The 19,226-nt window shown below is 43.1% G+C and overlaps 1 protein-coding gene across 1 annotated transcript; it reads left to right on the forward strand.

The window, feature by feature from the left end:
- Positions 1–1,725: 1,725 nt before the first annotated feature.
- LOC136457076 (homeobox protein LUMINIDEPENDENS-like) lies at positions 1,726–11,727 on the forward strand. The gene is made up of 13 exons (XM_066457118.1): positions 1,726–2,080; positions 3,846–3,873; positions 4,151–4,281; positions 4,890–5,449; positions 5,536–5,629; positions 5,711–5,804; positions 6,267–6,369; positions 6,477–6,528; positions 6,605–6,645; positions 6,769–6,848; positions 7,378–7,824; positions 9,638–10,212; positions 10,289–11,727. The coding sequence occupies exons 1-13, from the start codon at positions 1,886–1,888 to the stop codon at positions 11,411–11,413; spliced, it is 3,525 nt and encodes a 1,174-aa protein (XP_066313215.1). The 5' UTR covers positions 1,726–1,885; the 3' UTR covers positions 11,414–11,727.
- Positions 11,728–19,226: the final 7,499 nt, after the last annotated feature.

The following is a 19,226-nucleotide window of genomic DNA, read 5'->3' on the forward strand; positions in this document are numbered from 1 at the left end:
CTCTATGACTTCGCGACTTAGACATGTTAAACATTATCATAACACTTTGTCATTTTATCAATTGTATTGAAAGAACCGAGTCCGAGAGAATCCCAAGAAATCAGAGACGAAGAAATCCACGTGACTATCCCCTTTCTAAAAGCCAAATACCAAAGGGATTAAAAACCCAACGCTAGCTTCAAATTATAATACACTTTATTTTGTTCTAAACCAAATTTATTTAATTTAACTAGTATTTTCAAAAAATATATTAACATCTATAAATTCAAATAATTGCATTATAAAGACATATTTATAAGGGTTTATGAAACCAATTTGATATTGTAAGGTCAAAACTTAGTCAACTTAAATTTAGAGAAGTTTGACTTAACACAAAGTTAAAGCGATGTTAGCATAGCATTTTAAAAAAGATAGCACTGACATCGTGGCCCCCACTGCTCAGTAACAGGCGATGACCCCCTAGAACTGTTAATTAACAGCCCACTAACTAATAACGGAAGCGAACGAGGGGGAAAAAGAAAAAAAAGAAACGAAAAACCTCTCCGTCTCCCACCTCAACTCTTCGAGGCTTTTACATGTATGCCATTAAAAAAGTTTGTAATTACATATAAGTCATTAAAAAATTGACCGCACACAGGTGCCATCGCTCTAAACTTCTTTGCCTTACAAGCATTTCGTCCGTGTTCTGTTTATTTTTCGCCGTTTGGTGTGGGACCGGCTAGTGAAATTGTCTATATTACCCGTGGCGGTGGAAACCGACTACGATTCACCACCTTAGTTTTCTTTCTCTCTGTGTTCCTCCTTGTCTTCTTCCCCTTGCGCGTCGTTAGCGCCGTGCCCCGTGGCCCGGCCCTACGCCCCCGGCACCTCCAGGCCTCGGCGCCCTGCACCCTCGGCTACGACGCCCTGGAGCTAGCGGCCACGCGCGGGTATGGCTACGGCAGACGGCAACGGCAGCGCGCGGCTGACGAGGAGCGCAGTGGCAGATCTGGTGAAGGAAACGACGACGACGGGCGTGCGGTGGGGCAGCTACGAGCTCGGCCGCGTTGACGGTGACGGGGCGCAACGAGGACGACTAGGAGCTCGGCCGCGCGGACGGTGATGGGATCCAAGCGGGTGAGGAGTAGCCAGGCGCCCTGGATCTGGAGACGTGGCGCGGCGGCGCCCCGGCTCCCCTCTCCACACGACGACCAGCGAGCCTACTGGGTCCGCCACGATGGACGATGGCGTCATGACCACCTGGGAGGTCGTCGGGCCGAGTCGCGAGTCGAGTCGCCGGGGGCGCGGGGCCGGGCCGCCGCCGCCGAGGGTGCAAGGCGGTGCTAGGGGCGGGAGCATGGGGCTAGGCCATCGGGGTCGCAGGGCGGGGGCTGGTGCCGGGAGGTGCTGGGGGCGAAGGGCGGGGCCGAGGCCTGGAGGTGCCGGGGGCGCAGGGCCGGGCCACCGGGCACGGTGCTGACGACACGCAAGGGGAAGAAGACAAGGAGGAACACAAAGAGAAAGAAAACTGAGGTGGTGAATCGTAGTCGGTTTCCACCGCCAAAGATAATATGGACAATTTCACTGGCCGGTCCCACATCAAACGGCGAAAAATAAATAGAACACGGACGAAATGACTTATAAGGCAAAGAAGTTTAGAACAATGACACCTGTGTGCAGTCAATTTTTTTAATAACATAGGTATAATTACCAACTTTTTTAATGGCGTACTCGTAACTCTTTCCATTCCGTCTCGTCTCCCTCGCCTCGCGTCCCCATCTCCTTCCTCATCCTCGCGGCCGACCTCCAAACCCTAGCCCACCGCTGTGCTGACTCCCCTAGCCAGCCACTACGTCGAATAGTGCAGCGGCGGAGGCAGCCTGATGCCCACCCCCCCGTGGGGGCCATGGAGCTCGTCCCCGTCAAGCCCGCGGCCGGAGCTCTCGTCGAGGTGGGCTCCGGGTCCGTGGCCGGCGCGGGCTCTATCCCGGCGATGGTGGCGGCGCAGCAGGAGCTGCTGCACGAACAGGTGGACCAGCTCCAGCGCCTCGTCGTCGCCCAGTGCCGCCTCACCGGCGTCAACCCCCTTGCCCAGGAGATGGTCAGCAACTCCCGTCTTCAATCCTTGCCTTGTTCTATTGAGCTTCTCCCATTTACATAATGTGAGCTGGGCAATTTCTAGTTAAGTAGCATGTGAATTTCTTCGGGGATATATGAGCTGAGTTTGCTGTTCTTATTTTAGGCTGTGCTTCATCATAGTTCCTATATACTGTGGCGCTCCATGGTGGGAACTGGAAAGTTATTTGTGTTCCGAAACTAGGAAAGTTCTTCTAATATTTAGATTATGAATGCTTGTGTTATTATTATTTTTTTCTTTTTTTTTTCTGGAATACGCAGGAGAGCTGCGCATCATTGCATTAAGAAAGGGGATAAAAGGCTTATATAGTCATACAACAGCACACACACCAACTTTACACACCGTCTCTAGGTTACATACGCGCCTGTTAAAACTGTAAAAAGTCGACCTCCCTCAACAGGCGCTGCTAAACCCCAGGTCGAGCAGCGACCAGTTCACTAATGCCTTTAGCGCCTGCCAACCTCCAGAGAGCGGCTTCTTCTTGTGCAAGGAGAAGCACCCGCTCTATCCTAGGCGAGGCACCATTGAACACAATATCATTTCTCTCCTTCCAAAGCATCCAGGCTCCTAGCATGACCAATGAATTGAATCCTCTCTTGGTTCTTTTGTCAAGAGTGCTACCGGCTTGTTGCCACCAGTCAAAGAACCCAGTGGCAGATGGCTGAGGTGCAATATCCGGGAGTGCAAAAGTGCGAAGTAATTGAAACCAGAATTGCCGAGAGAAAACACAGGAACAGAGGAGGTGCTGAATGGTTTCATCCTCTTGGTCGCAGAAGGGGCAGTGCTCAGGATGAGGATAGACCTCTTCTAGCAAGTCTATCAGCTGTCCAACATCGATTATGCGCAACTAACCAAAGGAAGAATTTGCACTTCCTGGGACCCCAATTCTTCCAAATTAGAGTGCTCGGCTCAAACTGGACTGCTCCAAGGAACAAAGCCTCATATGCTGTCTTAGTTGAGAATTGACCTGAAATGTCCAATTTCCACTTATGAACATCCTCAACCTCTGGCAGGAGTAATGTTTCCTGAACCAAGTCCCAAATGTCCAAGAATTCTGATAGGACCTCCACTGAGTGGTGCCCCTGGATATCTTGTACCCAATGATTGTCCATTAGTGCTTCCTGAACTGTATGTTTCTTAACCCGCCTCTTGGGTACAGTTGCAAATAAATTGGGAGCTAATAGCTGAATAGAGGACCCTTGTAACCACCGATCAGTCCAGAACTTGGTGTTCGCCCCATTGCCGACCTCCGTAGTTACAGCAGCATCAAATAGGGCCTGTGCATTCCCATGAACTGTGACCGGGAAGGCTACCCATGGCTTATCATCTTGTGTTATTATGAAATACAACTAAAAAAACCTATTCGTTGACTGCAGCATTGTTGAAAAAAACTTTTCTGATCCTTCCTTAGTGCAATTGTTAAACCATTATTAACTTCATCAAATTGCTGATTGTGTTGTATACAGCGTTGCAATGCTATTGTGTTTGTGTGTTATGGATTATGAACATCGAAAGAACAAACTTTTGAGTGGATGCTGGATATTTAGGTTGAAGATTCCCGGAAAACAGTTTTTCTGCTTCCATGTTTTGCTTGCTCGCCCTCTTTCTGTGTTATTAGCTTTCTATAGCGTTCAAACACACTGCATGTCCATGAGCCATCATCACCGTTTTCAGATAAATTATTTTGATTCATCCGTTGACTTATGTTGCACTTGGTTGGTTCTTGCAGGCTGCCGGTGCATTGTCTATCAAGATAGGTCAGTTTGTCCACATCAATTGAATTCACATTGGCACAGCATGTGTGGTGGATGTCTTAAAATGACATGGACACCATGATGTAGCGTAGCTAACATACGGCAATATGCTGTTTTTTGAACCTGATTGCTGAAAAACGTCATGAGCTTGCACTTGAATTCTCCCATAATCTAAAGTGACACAAGATCTGGTTTTTCTTCAATTATTCCATAATTTTTTTAATTATTGCATGTTGTTCTAACTTCTAAGCACTATTTAATGTTAGTTAAAGCTTTGCAGGTAAGAGGCCAAGGGATCTGTTGAATCCAAAAGCAGTTAAGTACATGCAGTCACTTTTTGCCTTGAAGGACACTCTTGGCAAAAAAGAAACCCGAGAAATTAGTTTACTCTGTGGGGTCACTGTTACACAGGTCTGCTCCACATCTCAGATGGGATACTTTTCTGTACTTTGATTTGATGTATTATGTTTTTTTTGTATGCCCTCATAGACCTGTTTATAACACTAAAAAAAATGTTGTCAAAACAATTGGACAGAATTCGTAGAACTGGTTTCAACAGGACTAGGCTTATTTTTTATTTGTAGTCTAGTAAGTAGACTGTATTTTTCTTTCTTCTTTTCCCCTACATTCAAATTAATCACACTGGTTGCTTTTATTCTTACTGTCTGTTACGCGAACGGGGCTCTAGTTGAGTTGGTTAGGTGGCTCTAGTAGCACTCCTGGTCCTGGGTTCGACTCCTTGTGGGAGCGAATTTCAGGCTGGGTTTAAAAAAAAACCCCCTCGTCTGTCCACACGCCAAAGCACAGATCTAAGGTCTGGCCCAAGGTCGTGGTCGTTCTCACATGGGCTACGGTGCCTCTGTGTATGGATGGAGCAGGGGTTTGGGGGTTTTCTCGACGTGTGTGAGAAGGTCTTCTTAGCAAAATGCCAGGCGGGGTTGAGTTTTTTATACCTTGTTTTTTCCCAATTTTTTAATGTACATTTTTCATGTAATGACCTGCACATTAATAAATGTTAGGTTAGGGAATTCTTTACAATTCAAAAATCGCGAGTGAGGAAATTTGTTCGTCTGTCTCAAGAAAAAGCGCTGAGAGTAGAAACACCCAAGGAGCAGGACAATGCATACTCCGTAAACAGTGAGCAGATACCATTGGACATAGAGGCACAAGCTGAAGTTATCGAACCTCTGAGCACTTTAGAACCAGTGGTCCTACATAGCTCTTTGCAACCAACAGATGCCCCTCAGGTCTCTTTGCAATCAATGGAGCTCCAACAAAGCGATCTGCAGCATATGGAAGTCTTCCAAAACTCTTTGCAACAAACAGAGGCCCAACAGAACTTTGCAGCTCCTATGATGCCATCTGGAACAATGGTTATGCAACCAACTGATGCTAAGATTAGCTCAGACTCTGTTCGAAAGGAAATTAAGCAAGAGGAAGTTCATCCTGGTGTTGAGTCAGAAGATAAGAAGTTCTTGGAAAGTATATTTGCTCTAATGCAGAAGGAGGAAACATTCTCTGGGCAGGTCAAATTAATGGAATGGATTCTGCAAATAAATAATGTTACAGTTCTTAGTAGGTAAGATATCAGCTCTTTAGTACCAACTGAGCTTTCAATCAATGATCATATTTATACTTGGCTTCACCTTTCCAATAACTATTCAGGTTCGTAATGATGGGTGGTTTGACCATTATGTCAACATGGTTGAGTCAAGCAGCAATTGAAGAGCAAACATCGGTTATCCATGTTATTTTCAAGGTTCTTATATTTTTCTTTGGTGAACATGTAATGTACTTATCTGGGTCATGTATTTTTTTTTGACTCATATTACTGATGTAGGTGCTGCTCCACCTTCCGTTACATAAGGCTTTACCAGTCCACATGTCGGTTGTTCTGCAAACAATTAATAGGTTGCGGTTTTATAGAACACAAGGTGTGTATAACTCACCACAAGGCTTCTCTATTTTGCGCATACTTATTGGATGGTGGCATTTTACTTTACTATTATTTGGAAACTTGATCTTCTAAGATAAAATGCTGTTGATTTGCACCCTTTGCGATGATATTTTGAATTAGTGATTTGGAATCTTTGATCCCATTGAGAAGATGAAATAGGAACTCTGCTGAGACTGAGAGCACCTTAAGGTTGTGATAGTTGGGTCTTTTGATTATAATAAAGTGCAAAAAGCTCAATGTTTTGATTGCTTTGTTATGATTCACTTCTCCAGTTTGGTATCGATGAGATGCCATTGCCCATCATAATTCTATCTGATGCATCTGTTCTAGCATTTGTTTCCATTTCATATTCCACACTAATGTTTTATTAAGATATGCACATATAGATGTTCCTTTTTCTTTGGCCTGGTTATTAGAACTTATCTGATTCCAAAATCAGACATATCGAGCAGGGCTAGGAACCTCTTATCCAGATTGAGCAAAGTGCTTGTAAGGATTCAGGCATTGAAGAAACCTCAGAAGGACTTGATATGTAAACAAAGGTGAATTTTCCTTTCTAACACTGACACTGCAGTGCTGTCACTCCCTGTTGTTTATTTCTACCTTTTGTTTGAAGGAGCAAATTATAGTTTTATATTTTCTTTTGCAGGATAAGTGAAATTCTCCGTGATGAGTCTTGGAAATCTGAAGTTGATATTACCGTAAGCATCTAAGTGATACCATGTATGTCAGCAGAGTATCTTTACTTTGCAATTTTAACTTTTGTGCTCTTACCAGGAGGAGATACTTGCCTTGACTGATGGTGCTAATGAGAGCAGGTACTTTTCCTATATGGTCTCTGCATTGAGCATGATTGAATTGCAGTAGAGTGAAATGATGTACCTAACGTCCATTTGACTAGTATAATTGTAGTTTGACCTTGTTTCTGTGTCATTGTGCAGAAAGCCTGAGCCCAGAAAAACACCAATGCTTCTCACTGCTTCTGCTGATGAGTCAAATAAAAGGAGTTCTGTGCAGAAAAGTATCCTTTACCTAAATATATATTCACCTCTATACATAATTTTGTTTCTCTCTCTTTTTTTTTTTGTGAAATATGGTCAGCTAATACCATTCCATGTATATAGGCTATTAAAGAATATATTTATTATTTTATTTCATCTACAGCTTCCAAGCATGTACAATTCTCTATGTCTTTATGGTAGTTATCTGAAGCAAATAACTTTCATCTGTATTATTCTGTACTAATATCTTTGGTGGATTTTAACAGTAGCTTGGCAGTGACTTTCACCTTTTATACAAAAGAACTATTTAGGTAAATAGCATTGCTTAAAAGTTTGTTCTGAGATGTTTGTGTTTAGTCAATAAGAATTTTGCTAAATTTAATGATTGTCTATTCTGTAAGGTTTTCTAGGTCAGGCTATGTATTTTTTAGTTATTATTAATTGCTTGTGAAGAATGGTAAAAAGCCTGTTGATTTGTTCATTCATTATTTCTCTTGGTACTTACTGTAGCTCAAACTGCCTGAGCGTATTTCCTTATCTGATCTCCAGACTCCAAACAAAAAAGGAAAGTTCAACTTGTGGAACATCCAAATAAGAAAGCTGTGGGGAAGAATGCTAATTCTGTCAGGAACACATCCACAAACAATAGCAGGCCATTATCCGCAGATGATATTCAAAAAGCAAAGATGCGTGCCATGTTCATGCAGGAGAAGTATGGCAAGATTGACACAAATAAAGCGAGTGATAAACCACAAGCAATGGATACGCAAAAAACAGCTGGATTAGTAAATTCAAATGCATCACCTATGCCCATAAGCCCCCATACATCAGCTGCACGACCTGTTGACCCAAGCCCATCTACTTCTAAACAAAGCACATATTCTTCTCAGCCTGATAATACAGAAATCTCAGGTGGTTTGAAGTTAAACATAGGTTCCAAAAATAATGTCATAGAGAAGTTGGATTCCAAGAGAGTTCTTTGGCAAATACCACCAGGTATATTTTTGCTTTGTGCTCCTCGATTTCCCATTATTTTGAATGTTGTTCTGAGCTGCTTATTGGACAATGAAAATCAGCAAAAGTTGTGCAGAAGTTCAAGAACTAAGCATGCTGTCACCAGTGCAAGCCTCTGAAGTATTTACATTAGGCATCGTTCTCCAAATCAGTGTGCTTCTGTGATCCAGCTTCAGTCAAAATGGAAAAAATACCCCCCAATCCTGCACTTGTGTTGTATATTCCCTAATTCCATAAACAACTCGACTAAGAAATTTAGTGGCTCTCCTGCGTCGTTCGAGAAAGAAAATATTGACATTTAACTCATGTATCTGACCCTAAAAAAATAGTAATGAAACAGTTTTTCTGAAGGGACGGTTGGCTGTAGGAAGCCATCCTTATTTTGTGTGCACTCAACTTATTCAGAATGTAACACTTCATTTGGACCTATGAGTTCGCTGCCTTAACTTTTGAACGAGCAGTGGACTGCAGTGCAGTTTTCTGAAATGGCACGAGAGATTAGCAACCATGGTTATGCACTTGTGTACTGTATCCTGAAACAAGGATCTATCCTGTGTCTCGAATCAGTTTATTGCTATTGTTGTCAAGTTGGAAGGTTTGCAAGCCCATAGCTATTGTGCACTGTCCAATGCTAAATGGTGTTTTCCCCCTGCATTTGCAGATATGCATATAAGCATAAAAATTACTTAACACTTGTACTCCCTCCTTTTCTTTTTGTAAGGTGTGGTTTGACCTGGCAGGCTGGCACAGTCTCTAACGTCACATTTTGACCATTGACATCTTATCTATCGTTATGCTCATGATTATGAATTTAAAATCATATGAAAGCAGTGTTAAATATGAATTCAGTGGTACCAAATTTGCTTGGTATGATCTACAAATTCTTAGATTAAGTGTTAGTCAGAAGGTTAACAAGTTTGAATCTTACAAAAATAAAAGGAAGGAGGACCTTTTTATTATAGATAAATGGTTCAATCAAATAGCACCTAATATTCCTCCATGTACACCCAACCTTTTAGCGTCTTCGATAAATTTTATTAGTAAAAAGATGAAATACTAATCCGATAAATTTTTATTCACCAAAGAACACCTGCTATTTCCACACGAACATCACACCATTTTAATTTCATTTGCTCAAAAAACCTTGACGAGCTGGGCTCTGCTTGATTACTTCACATAAAATGAGTTCCTGAGAATTGTGTTCAAATTCATTTTCTGGGAGTTAGCAGATGGAAAGGTCTGCCATCCTTACTACTTATATTAGATGCTGAGTACATCGGAGATATGTTGCGTACCAAATGTTGTAATTACTAGTGGGCAAATTCAATGTTGATTCCATGGATTGCCATATTTCCTTGTTTCTTACATAGTATCAGTGTGCCTGTAGTTATCTGACCTGGGGCTATAGTAGCATAATTTGTGGTAGGCCTATTTATTTATAACATCTGAAGCAGCCACTGATCTTCCTGGGATCCTCGTTCATTACTAGTGAAGCTCTGTGATGTCTGCCACTGTTGATTCGACTATCAGTGAGACGTGCCGTAATTTCGAAATACAGAACTTGCAAAGCCCATTACAGAGAAGCTAAGAATCTTTGTTATACAAAACCAGCTTGAGAAAGCTATTTGCTAACTATTGTGATCATGAGAACGCTAGTATGTTACCTATTGCAGTATTTTTTAAAGTTTTAGCTTTTGTAACTTGCTATGTTCTTTTAGGAGATTTGCTAAAAGGTTGACTTCCACAACATTGGCTTATTTGATCATTATTTGAAATCTATTGCCTCTTGTTGCAGCGGTATGGATAGACCCCTCATGGAGTGTAGGAGCTGGTGACAACAGCAAGGAGGTCGAGGTTCAAACACACAGAAACCGGCGTGAAAAGGAAACCTTTTATGCAAGTCAGAAGGATATCCCAATGAATCCAAAGGATCCATGGGATCTGGAAATGGACTTTGATGACAGCCTGACCCCAGAAATTCCAATTGACCAGGTGCCAGATGTTGACGCTATGGAAACGGATAGTGTTTGCGCAGCACCTAATGCTGTGGCTCCTGTTAAGGACAAGCAGATTGAATCTACATCATCAGCATCAGGTGCGGTTGCTGATGGTGCAGGTGCTGATACTGATTATGAATTGCTTACGGTGCTACTCAAGAATCCGGAGCTTGTTTTTGCATTAACATCTAATAACAAAGGGGAGAACATGCCTAACAAACAGACCATTGCACTTCTGGATACACTGAAGCAGACTGGCCTTAGCCTTTCAGAGCTTGTTAACAGTCTGGGGAATGGTGCTGGGTTTCCGAAAGAGGCAGAACCTCCTCCTGCTTCGCTTCCATCACCAACTCCACCAGACCGTACATCAACGGTTTGTCTGCTTGCTTTTCCATGTTATCCAGTGTTTATTCCAGTCTTCTGTTATTCATGTGATATTTCTTTCGCAGGCTGTCTGGAGACCAGAAAACGCAATGCAGGTGAGGGCTCCAAACTTGCAGCAGCCATGTTTGTCAAGCAGGGGGGATACAGCTCCTATTGCAAATGCCATGCAGCAAAGCTTCTCAAATGTTGTCAGTTCGTTACCCTCACAACCTTATGCTTCAGTTTCGGTTTTGCCGGCACAGATTCAAGCTAACACCCCATCACTACCACAGTTGGCTGTCTCTGTAAATCCGCCAATTCAACATGTTTCCCCTGTGAATAACCATCCGAATAGAGCTTTAGTAAATCAGCATAACCAGCAATACGCTTTGTTACCAGATCCTGTTGCCACGCCCTTGCATCAGCAAGCAGCGGTGAGCAAATCAACCCATGGACTCCAGAGCATCCCGAGCCCTGCTGTAGCACGTTCGTCGTTGCCTGAGCCTAATGCATCTTACACAACACTCCCTTGGCAATCTAGTGCTGCTGACATAACCCACACTGGACGAAATGCTGCGGCTGATCCATGGGCAGCCCGCACAACGAACTCATATAATACTGCATCAGCAAACACAGTGCCGTTTGCTAACCAGAATGCTTACAGTGATCAAAGCTCGCACAGTGCATACAGTTCGTATGGTCCTGCGCCAGTCTCGTCCCATTCTGTTCTACCAGGGCACGGACATGACAGAAATGGTTACAGCCGACCTCCAGTGGCAGAGTACCAATCGATGGTGCAGGACAGCCACCGGAGACACTCAAGGTCACCTGATCCTGGCGTGGTCCGGGACTATGGCGGCGCGCAAGGTTATAATCAGCAGTCCCGAACACATTGGAGTGCAGGGCAAGGGCAACAGAGCTACAATCCTGACCCCTCAAGGCAATGGAGTTCTTCCCAGGCACACCAGGGCTACACACCTGCCGAGTCCTCAAGGCAGTGGAGCACTTCGCGCCAGAGCTACGCTCCTGAGCCGTCGAGGCAGTGGAGCTCTGAACGTCAGGGCTACAGTGTTGAGCCCTCGAGACCTTGGAGTTCCGGCCAGCAGGGCCAGAACCCGGAGGCATCCAGACAATGGAACCGGGAAAAGCAAGATCCTTACTACATTCCGAGTGATGGTCGAAGATCATACGATCAGCACCGGAGGAGATAACAAAAGCTGTACACTACATTAGCTAGATCCTGGAGGGAGGCGGTCGGTTCTTGGGAGGTTTTCTTTCATTTGATTTGATGCGAGGCCGGTTATTCGTTACATTGGGCTTTGTGATTGCACAAGGGCCATTGAGAAAAGCTATAGATCATGTATCAATCTAGTTTTGTCTCAAAATGAAAAAAAATGTATCCATCGAGCTGGAGAGGGGAGAGAAGAAAAATGAATGAATAGCACAGAAAGAGATAAGAGGCGCCGGTTCGAATTAATTGCAGGCTTGAGTGCTGAATCGAATGATTGGTCAAATTTCGTCCGTACTCGTGTTGTCATCCCAAGGTCTTTTAATTCTAGGCGTGTTTGTGCAAAATAGTAGCGAACTCTATCTAGGGCTGCCACTTGCTCTTTGCAGCCGACGGATTGCATCGCCTTTCGTTTTGTCCAGAAAAAAAAAAATGGAGCAGAAATATCGTCGAAAAACTTGAGAGTTGGGTCCGTGTTGCTTTCTGCCAGATGCTATCACGTGAAAAATCTTGCTCATTTAAGGGAAAACCTCCCAACCTGATTGAAATAATAGCCTGATCAGTTGAGATTGCTGTAGCAGCGCTGCAGCTGCACAGCACCACCCAACCAACTCCAACAGCACTACCGAGGCATGTTCGCTTGAATTTATCGACCGGTTTATCAGCTAGAATCTACAATATTTTTGTTCTCATAATAAAACAGCTTCAGTCAACTTATCAACCGGCTTTAATAAAGGGCGCAGCTGCGGCTGCAGCCACAACCTATCAGCCTGACTGCTACTCCACGTGCTAGGCCGTTAAAAATTGACCGGTATGCATAGAGGATCTCCGGCCCCTGCTCCCTCTTAAACCAACAGCCTGTTCGGTAGGCTGGCTAGTGCTGGGGCTGGACCAGCCAGCCAATTCCAGCCTCCAGCCAACAGCATATTTTTAAAAGTTCAAACAATGACGCCAACAACTACTTTTTGCACCAATAGTAGCTCATGTTGATTTTAAAATTTCAAATTCAAACTTCCAGCCAGGTCATGATCATGCTGAGTTTGAAATTACAGCCAACAACAAGTTCAACCATGAATTTACAGTCCGTATGTTACATCCACACAACACATACAACATTTGTTCCATCCATTCACAATAACTTGTACAACATCTTGCAGTTTCATTCACCAAGTGTGGATACTCAACAAGTCCACGACATCTCACAAAGCAGTATAGTACCCATGATTTGTTAACATAATTATGCAGCTTTGCTTACGACCACCCTTAGGAGTTTCTTTCACCAAGCGTGGATACTCAACTTGGAAACTGGAAGTATCAAAATAAGATCATACAATTCATATTAGGTCCTCTTGGGGGCAGCCTTCCTGGAGATTGCAGACAGCTTGCTGAAGATCTCAAAGCACCAAGCCGTGCATCAGCTGTGTCCATACCCTGCATCAGCAAGGTGAAAAATGAGGCAAATTCTCATGCATGACTAAGGATCCAAAGGGTTCAGTACGAACATTTCCTCGAAGGCCAGCAGTTGATCCAGCAAAAAGAAGGCAGATTACGCTTTTGCACAAATAAAGGCTGCATGTTCAAGGTGATGCCTGTCATAGATAAACAGTTTCCCCTTGTGTATGTGTTCCACAGGTCCTTGCTTCCCCTAATTTGATAAAATATGGATGTAAATACAATAAAGATAAGAGATACACATGAGTCAAAACAACCAGCTAAAATCATAACAAACAGAACTGGGACACACCTTGCATGCTCCTTCAATAACCCTTACGACTTCCTTTGCAGAGATAATACTATTACAAGGATCTTTAGCTGATGAGCGTCTATCAATTTTGCATTTTATTTCACTTAACTTCACGAGCACAACTACAGGTCTATCTGGCACTCCTTTCAGAACCTAAATATGCACCTTAGTAAGTATAGTGTGAAGTACAATCACCCTTATTAGAATAATATTATTACCTGAAATGCTTAAGCTTCCACCCTAATAATTACTCCAAATGACAAGTTGCTGAAAATGGGTTGACGAGTACAGGTAAGTAATAAAAATGAACGAGGTATGATTACTGTACATTTGAAGAGTACACTTACTCTAAAAAACATGATCATGCAGTTCATAATCACCAATTCTGGTGATTCCTGTGGTAATTTCAGAGCTTTCGGCGACATGATCAGCAAACACACGGATCTGTGTCATCCAATAAGAGCACATTTAGACAAAATTATGCCAAATAGATCAGCTTAAATCTTTCTTCATAATCTTGATAAGACAATTACTCACATGTTCTTTAGTTATGTCAGACAAAATTATCAAGACAAATCCTTCCACTATAACAACCATGCCAGTAGCACCTTCTGGTCCAACTAAAGCAGTGCTTAAAACTGATGAGGACCAATCATAGTAAGTAAATTACAGGCTCATTACTTATTTTTATGTACGAAGATGCACAGTTAATACCTGTGGAAGCTGTCGCAAGGCATCAAAGGCACCAATTCCTAGACCTGGAACCACACCAGGATTGTCCCCACCACTTGGAACACCCTTTTCAGAAATTTAGTATCACAAAAGGTAAGAACTAATATTACAGAAAGGGAACACTGCTTTCAGGACAAACATGGATAAATATCATGTAACTACAACTGGAACTTGCAAGGATAAGATGCATTGTGCCATGGATATCATAACCTTTGCAATCGGAAGCACAGCTTGAGAAGCACGAAGCACGAAGCACGTCTTCTTCCGTCAACTGGAAGCTTCTCTTATTCTGCACCTGCAGCCTGCCCAGTTGCAAACTCATATTACCTCTGGTTCAATCATCCATATGAACAAAAACAGAACAAATATGATGAAATCAAACCTCTGAGGAATAGAAGCCTTGAAGAAAGCCAAGCCTAAGCTGTATCTGCTCCACTGCTTCCCATGGTGAATCATAGAAATAGTGTAGCAACTATAGAACTTGGCACTTGTAATTTTGACACTAAAAGTCTGCATACACCAATGAACACAATATGATAGTCCCATAAAACATTTTTTTTAAATGACATAGTCTCACAAACCCTTACACATGCACGAGACAAGACTGCCTTGGAACTGTACCTAAAGCTACTAGTTTCTAAAACAAAAGCCTCGACCCAAACCACATACAAATAATCGCATGGCATCAATACTTGCTACAAATATAGGAACTGCAGTGAATGTCGGATCATCTGAATGCGGTCAATCCAGCTCCCATGAGCTGCAGTTAACCAAACTAAACCCTCCACTTTCCTAAATCATACACCACTCCACAAAACCATAGATATTAACTCCCTAACTCCAGAGATAGGGGTTCCCCGATTTAGCTCAACCCACTCCGACAGCTCATAAGAGGGTGGATCTGCGCCGTACTTATGCATCCATAAAAAAAATATCTAAAGCAAAGTATGAAATGATTATCATAGCCTGCTTCATCCTACAGTAGTACGACACCCCGTCCAAAATCTGCCACCGTTCTTTCAACACCCTAAACCTCCTTTCAATTACATTTCGCAACTTCACATGAAAGTAGTTGAATTTCTCCTCCCTCTGCAACTTCTGGAAATATATGCCCCTAAAATCATTTATGTGATACCTTATGTTTCTGTAGAGGGTCATGTAACCTGGCATCTTCCTGTAACCCGCGTCCGCCAGGTAGTACCGGCCTACAAGCGATGAAAGCAGCGAGAGATCAAATTGCAAATTATGTAAGCAGACAATATACAACCATCAACTGTCATAGCAAATGGTGGATGTATGCTTCAATAGATCTACTACAAGCAAACAATTAAGAAATATGAACATCAAGGCATCACGAACCTGCTGGGGGATGTGGGAACGAATCGTCGTCCTGACAGTCTTTCAACATCGCCATGTCATGGCATGCCCCCGCCTTCCTGGCCCCCACGTATGTGAAACGACCATCCATATCCACGATGGCACAAACATTAATTGTTGTTTCACCTTTCCTATTGTAGAAATCAGCCTTTGCTTCATGGTTAACCTCAACCTTTATGTGCGTGCCATCTATAGCACCTATGCATCCATCAAATCATGGTGCATATGCAGTAAGTTTTTGGCTCTGTTGACACCGTTTTTTGCACGTGTTAAAATGTTCGGAGTGGACTAATCGGCAAGGGGAAAGTTACTGTATACTTTGATAGCTGATGAAAGCCAGCTTGTAAAGATGGTTGCCGATAGCTGGTGATGCCGATGAAGGGAGGCTTGAAGACTACTACCGATGAAACAGGGAGTATGCCGATGAAGGGAGATTTGAGGACTACTGCCAATGAAACAAGGAGTATGCTAATGAGGGAAGACTTGAAGACTATTGCCGATGAAACAGGGGGTATGCCGATGGGAAGAAGGACAGTGAGATTTCCATCATAATTAAGGCGGACAGGGAAATAGATAGGAGTTGATTTCCTTTTCTATATTTGTTAGAGTATGATTCATGTAAGAGTCACGTGTTTCCTTAGATATGGGCTTGGTGTCCTAGTTGTGTTTGGTTGTGTCTCTTTAGATCAGGGTATAAATATGGAGTGAGGGGCAATGTAAATAGATATATCAATCAATATCAAAACCAATTTTTACTCCTATTTGCATCTACTTACTTTTCGGCGACTTTGTCAATTTGCATTATTTTCTCTTTACGAGTTCTCATTGATTCGGCGAGCTGCATCGCTTCAGTGCGACCTTCGGCGATCCTCGAGTTCCGCGTGAGTACCTCTTGGCCGTGACTTCCAGGCGTATCGCTGTTGTTAGGACCAAAGTGCTCGTATCTTCATCCTTGTCGATTAACAGGTCAAATCGACTGGCACACTTTGGATACCGATTCAGGTATTAGCCCTTTGTGTTTGCAGATCCACTTTTGCATCAACACATCTTTTGGCACGCCTGGTGGGACCAATCAATCCGATCAATATGTTCAATTCCGAGATCGATGCGGGGAACATTATCGCGGTATCAGAAGAAGATCTTAAGGAAGAACAGAGGCAGGCTATGGAAAAGGCCATAGAAGAATACAGGCAGCTTTGTTTGAAATCGTTTAGCCTGAACAAGAGTGGACAAGTTATCCAAAAGCAAGATTTGCCGTTGCCTCGGCAGGTTACCTTTGACTCCAACCCTGGTAAACTTCAAGAGATGGTTAATTCTGCAGTAAATCATGCTTTGATTAATCATTCCAATGTGTTGTCCAATACTGTTCATAATGCTGTGGTTCAAACTCTCAAAGAAGGACAAGCGTCACCACATTATGTTGGGCCTGCCTATCACCAACCAGAGCTGGCATCTGTCAATACTCCATCGGCTCCCTCGGCCGTTGTGGGTATAGAAGTTACTTCTTCTCCAGTATCGGCAGGCTTACCTAATATTCAATCTACACCGATACGATCAGATCCGGTACTACCAGGAGGATGAATTCAGCTTAGTACAGATCTATCGGCATCAGCTATGTCAGGCCCTGTGTCTCAGAATAGCCAGATTCCTACTAATTGGTGGGGATATGGTATGCCTCCGGGGTCATCTGCTTTCAATCCTGGATTACCTCAAGTGTTTGACGCAGTAGGAAAAGCTCCTGTACCATTGGCTGTTTCGCTGATGGCCCAAGTGCCTCAATATGCTACAACAACTACTGTGCAACCAACTCCAGGGGGTTTCCAGATGCCTTCGGTTCAAACGCCCAGTTCAAATCCATCAGTAAGCTTACTGCCGATACAGCAGAAAGCCCCTATTATGAGTCAAACTGGGGTTCAGTTTATGCCTCAAGCTGGTTATAATTATCCAACAATGTCAGCAAATTACCAGCCATCGATGAGTTTTGTACCGATGGGTTCTAATAATGGTTGGTTAGGACAGTTACCTGTTCAACACACAGTTCAGCAAAATCAACAGATTGCAGGGATTCAACAAGGTTATATGCAAGCTGGTGTTCAGAATCAAGCATCGGCAGCTCAGCCGATGAATCCTTTCCAATAGGTTAATGGACCACAAGTAACGGCAAATATGCTGATTGCTGGAGATCGTGGGCCACAAAGATATGTGGAAGGATATCAGCAGGTACCTCCTGTAGAAATTCAGCCAGTTCGTCAGCAGGAAGCTGATGCTTTTTGGGCCGATAGGATAGCAGAAATTATGAAGGATCAGTTTGGGATAAAGCCCAAGGTTAATACTTATTCTTATCGGACTCCATATCCTCCTGCATATGATTTAATTCCTCTCCCAAATCGGTACAAGGTACCAGATTTCACTAAATTCTCTGGGCAGGATGATACATCAACAATGAAACACGTCAATCGCTTCATTATTCAATGTGGAGAGGCAGCTAGCAGAGATGAATTAAGAGTTCGATTATTTTCATCATCTTTGTCTGGATCGGCATTTACGTGGTTCATTTCATTACCACCAAATTCTATTATTACCTGGGCTGATCTAGAAAAACAATTTCATAAGTATTTCTTTGCTGGAATCTATGAAAAGAAGCTTACCGATTTAGTAAAATTGAGACAGCGCAATGATGAATCGGTAGAGAGCTTTGTGCAAAGACTACGAGATGTAAAAAATAAGTGCTACAGTCTGGTGCTGGATGATCGGCAGCTTGCCGATCTAGCTTTCCAAGGGTTATTACCACATCTTAAAGACAGATATGCTTCTCAGGAATTTGAAAGCCTCAGTCATCTTGTGCAAAGGATCTCCGATCAAGATACTAGGGTTTTTGAACCTAAAAAGAATTAGAGTAAAAAGGTATCATTTATTGAAGAAGTAGGAGATTCTGATTCTGATGAAGAACCAGTTATCGGCTTAGCTGAGTGGGTTAAGAATAAAAAGCCGATATCTTGTCCCTTTGGTCAAAAAGAGCCAGAAAAGTTTACCTTTGATATCACCAAGGCTGACAAAATATTTGATCTTCTACTTCAAGAGGGCCAAATTAAGCTATCACCTAATCATGTGATCCCATCAGTAGAAGAGTTGAAGAAGATCTTGTACTACAAATGGCACAATGCAACTTCACACAGTACAAATAAGTGCAAGGTGTTCAGGCAACAGTTACAATCGGCTATTGAATCTAGGAGAATTAAGTTTGGTACTTCTAATACCCAAAGGCCGATGAAAATTGATCAACACCCCTTTCCAGCAAATACGTTGGAGGCCAAAGGGAAGACCAAGGTATTGACGTCCGAGGCTGCTGAGAAAAACGCATCAGTGGATCCCCAACATCGGATAACTACCGATGATGCAAGAAGTAAGGGGTTGCTGGGAGAAAGCAGTAGTTCCAAAAACCTCCTCGACCTGGCATTGTGATTACTCATCGAAGGCAGCAGGAGGGTTGGCGTCAGCGTAATGATCGATATCGACAACAGCAAGAAGAAAGACGTCGGGAAGAGTGGCATCGGCATAAAGATCATTGGAGGTGCCCGTTTTTTATCCATTGCTGGGAGGAAGGTATTAAATTGCCAACTGTTGAAAATTGCCCTGAGTGCAATGGTTATTATGGGGTCAATCGGTCAGAAAGAAGATTTCAACCTGGCAATCGGGGTTTATTTATCAATGAGCCGATTAGAAGCAGAGCATCAGTACATGATCGACTGGGGGGCAGACTTAGTGTACATGAAAGGCTTGGTAAACGCGCTGGATGTTTTCCGAGGAATCAAGAGGAGCTTGAGGAAATAGCAAATGCAAGAGTTCCCGATGAGGAAATATTCTACAGGGACCCTAATATACACCGTGTGGAATCGACTAGGACCTGTTATCAGCCGGTTTGGAAAACCAAGTTTCCTCGATG

Source organism: Miscanthus floridulus, chromosome 6, assembly GCF_019320115.1.
Source record: "Miscanthus floridulus cultivar M001 chromosome 6, ASM1932011v1, whole genome shotgun sequence".
NCBI classification, from domain to species: domain Eukaryota; kingdom Viridiplantae; phylum Streptophyta; class Magnoliopsida; order Poales; family Poaceae; genus Miscanthus; species Miscanthus floridulus.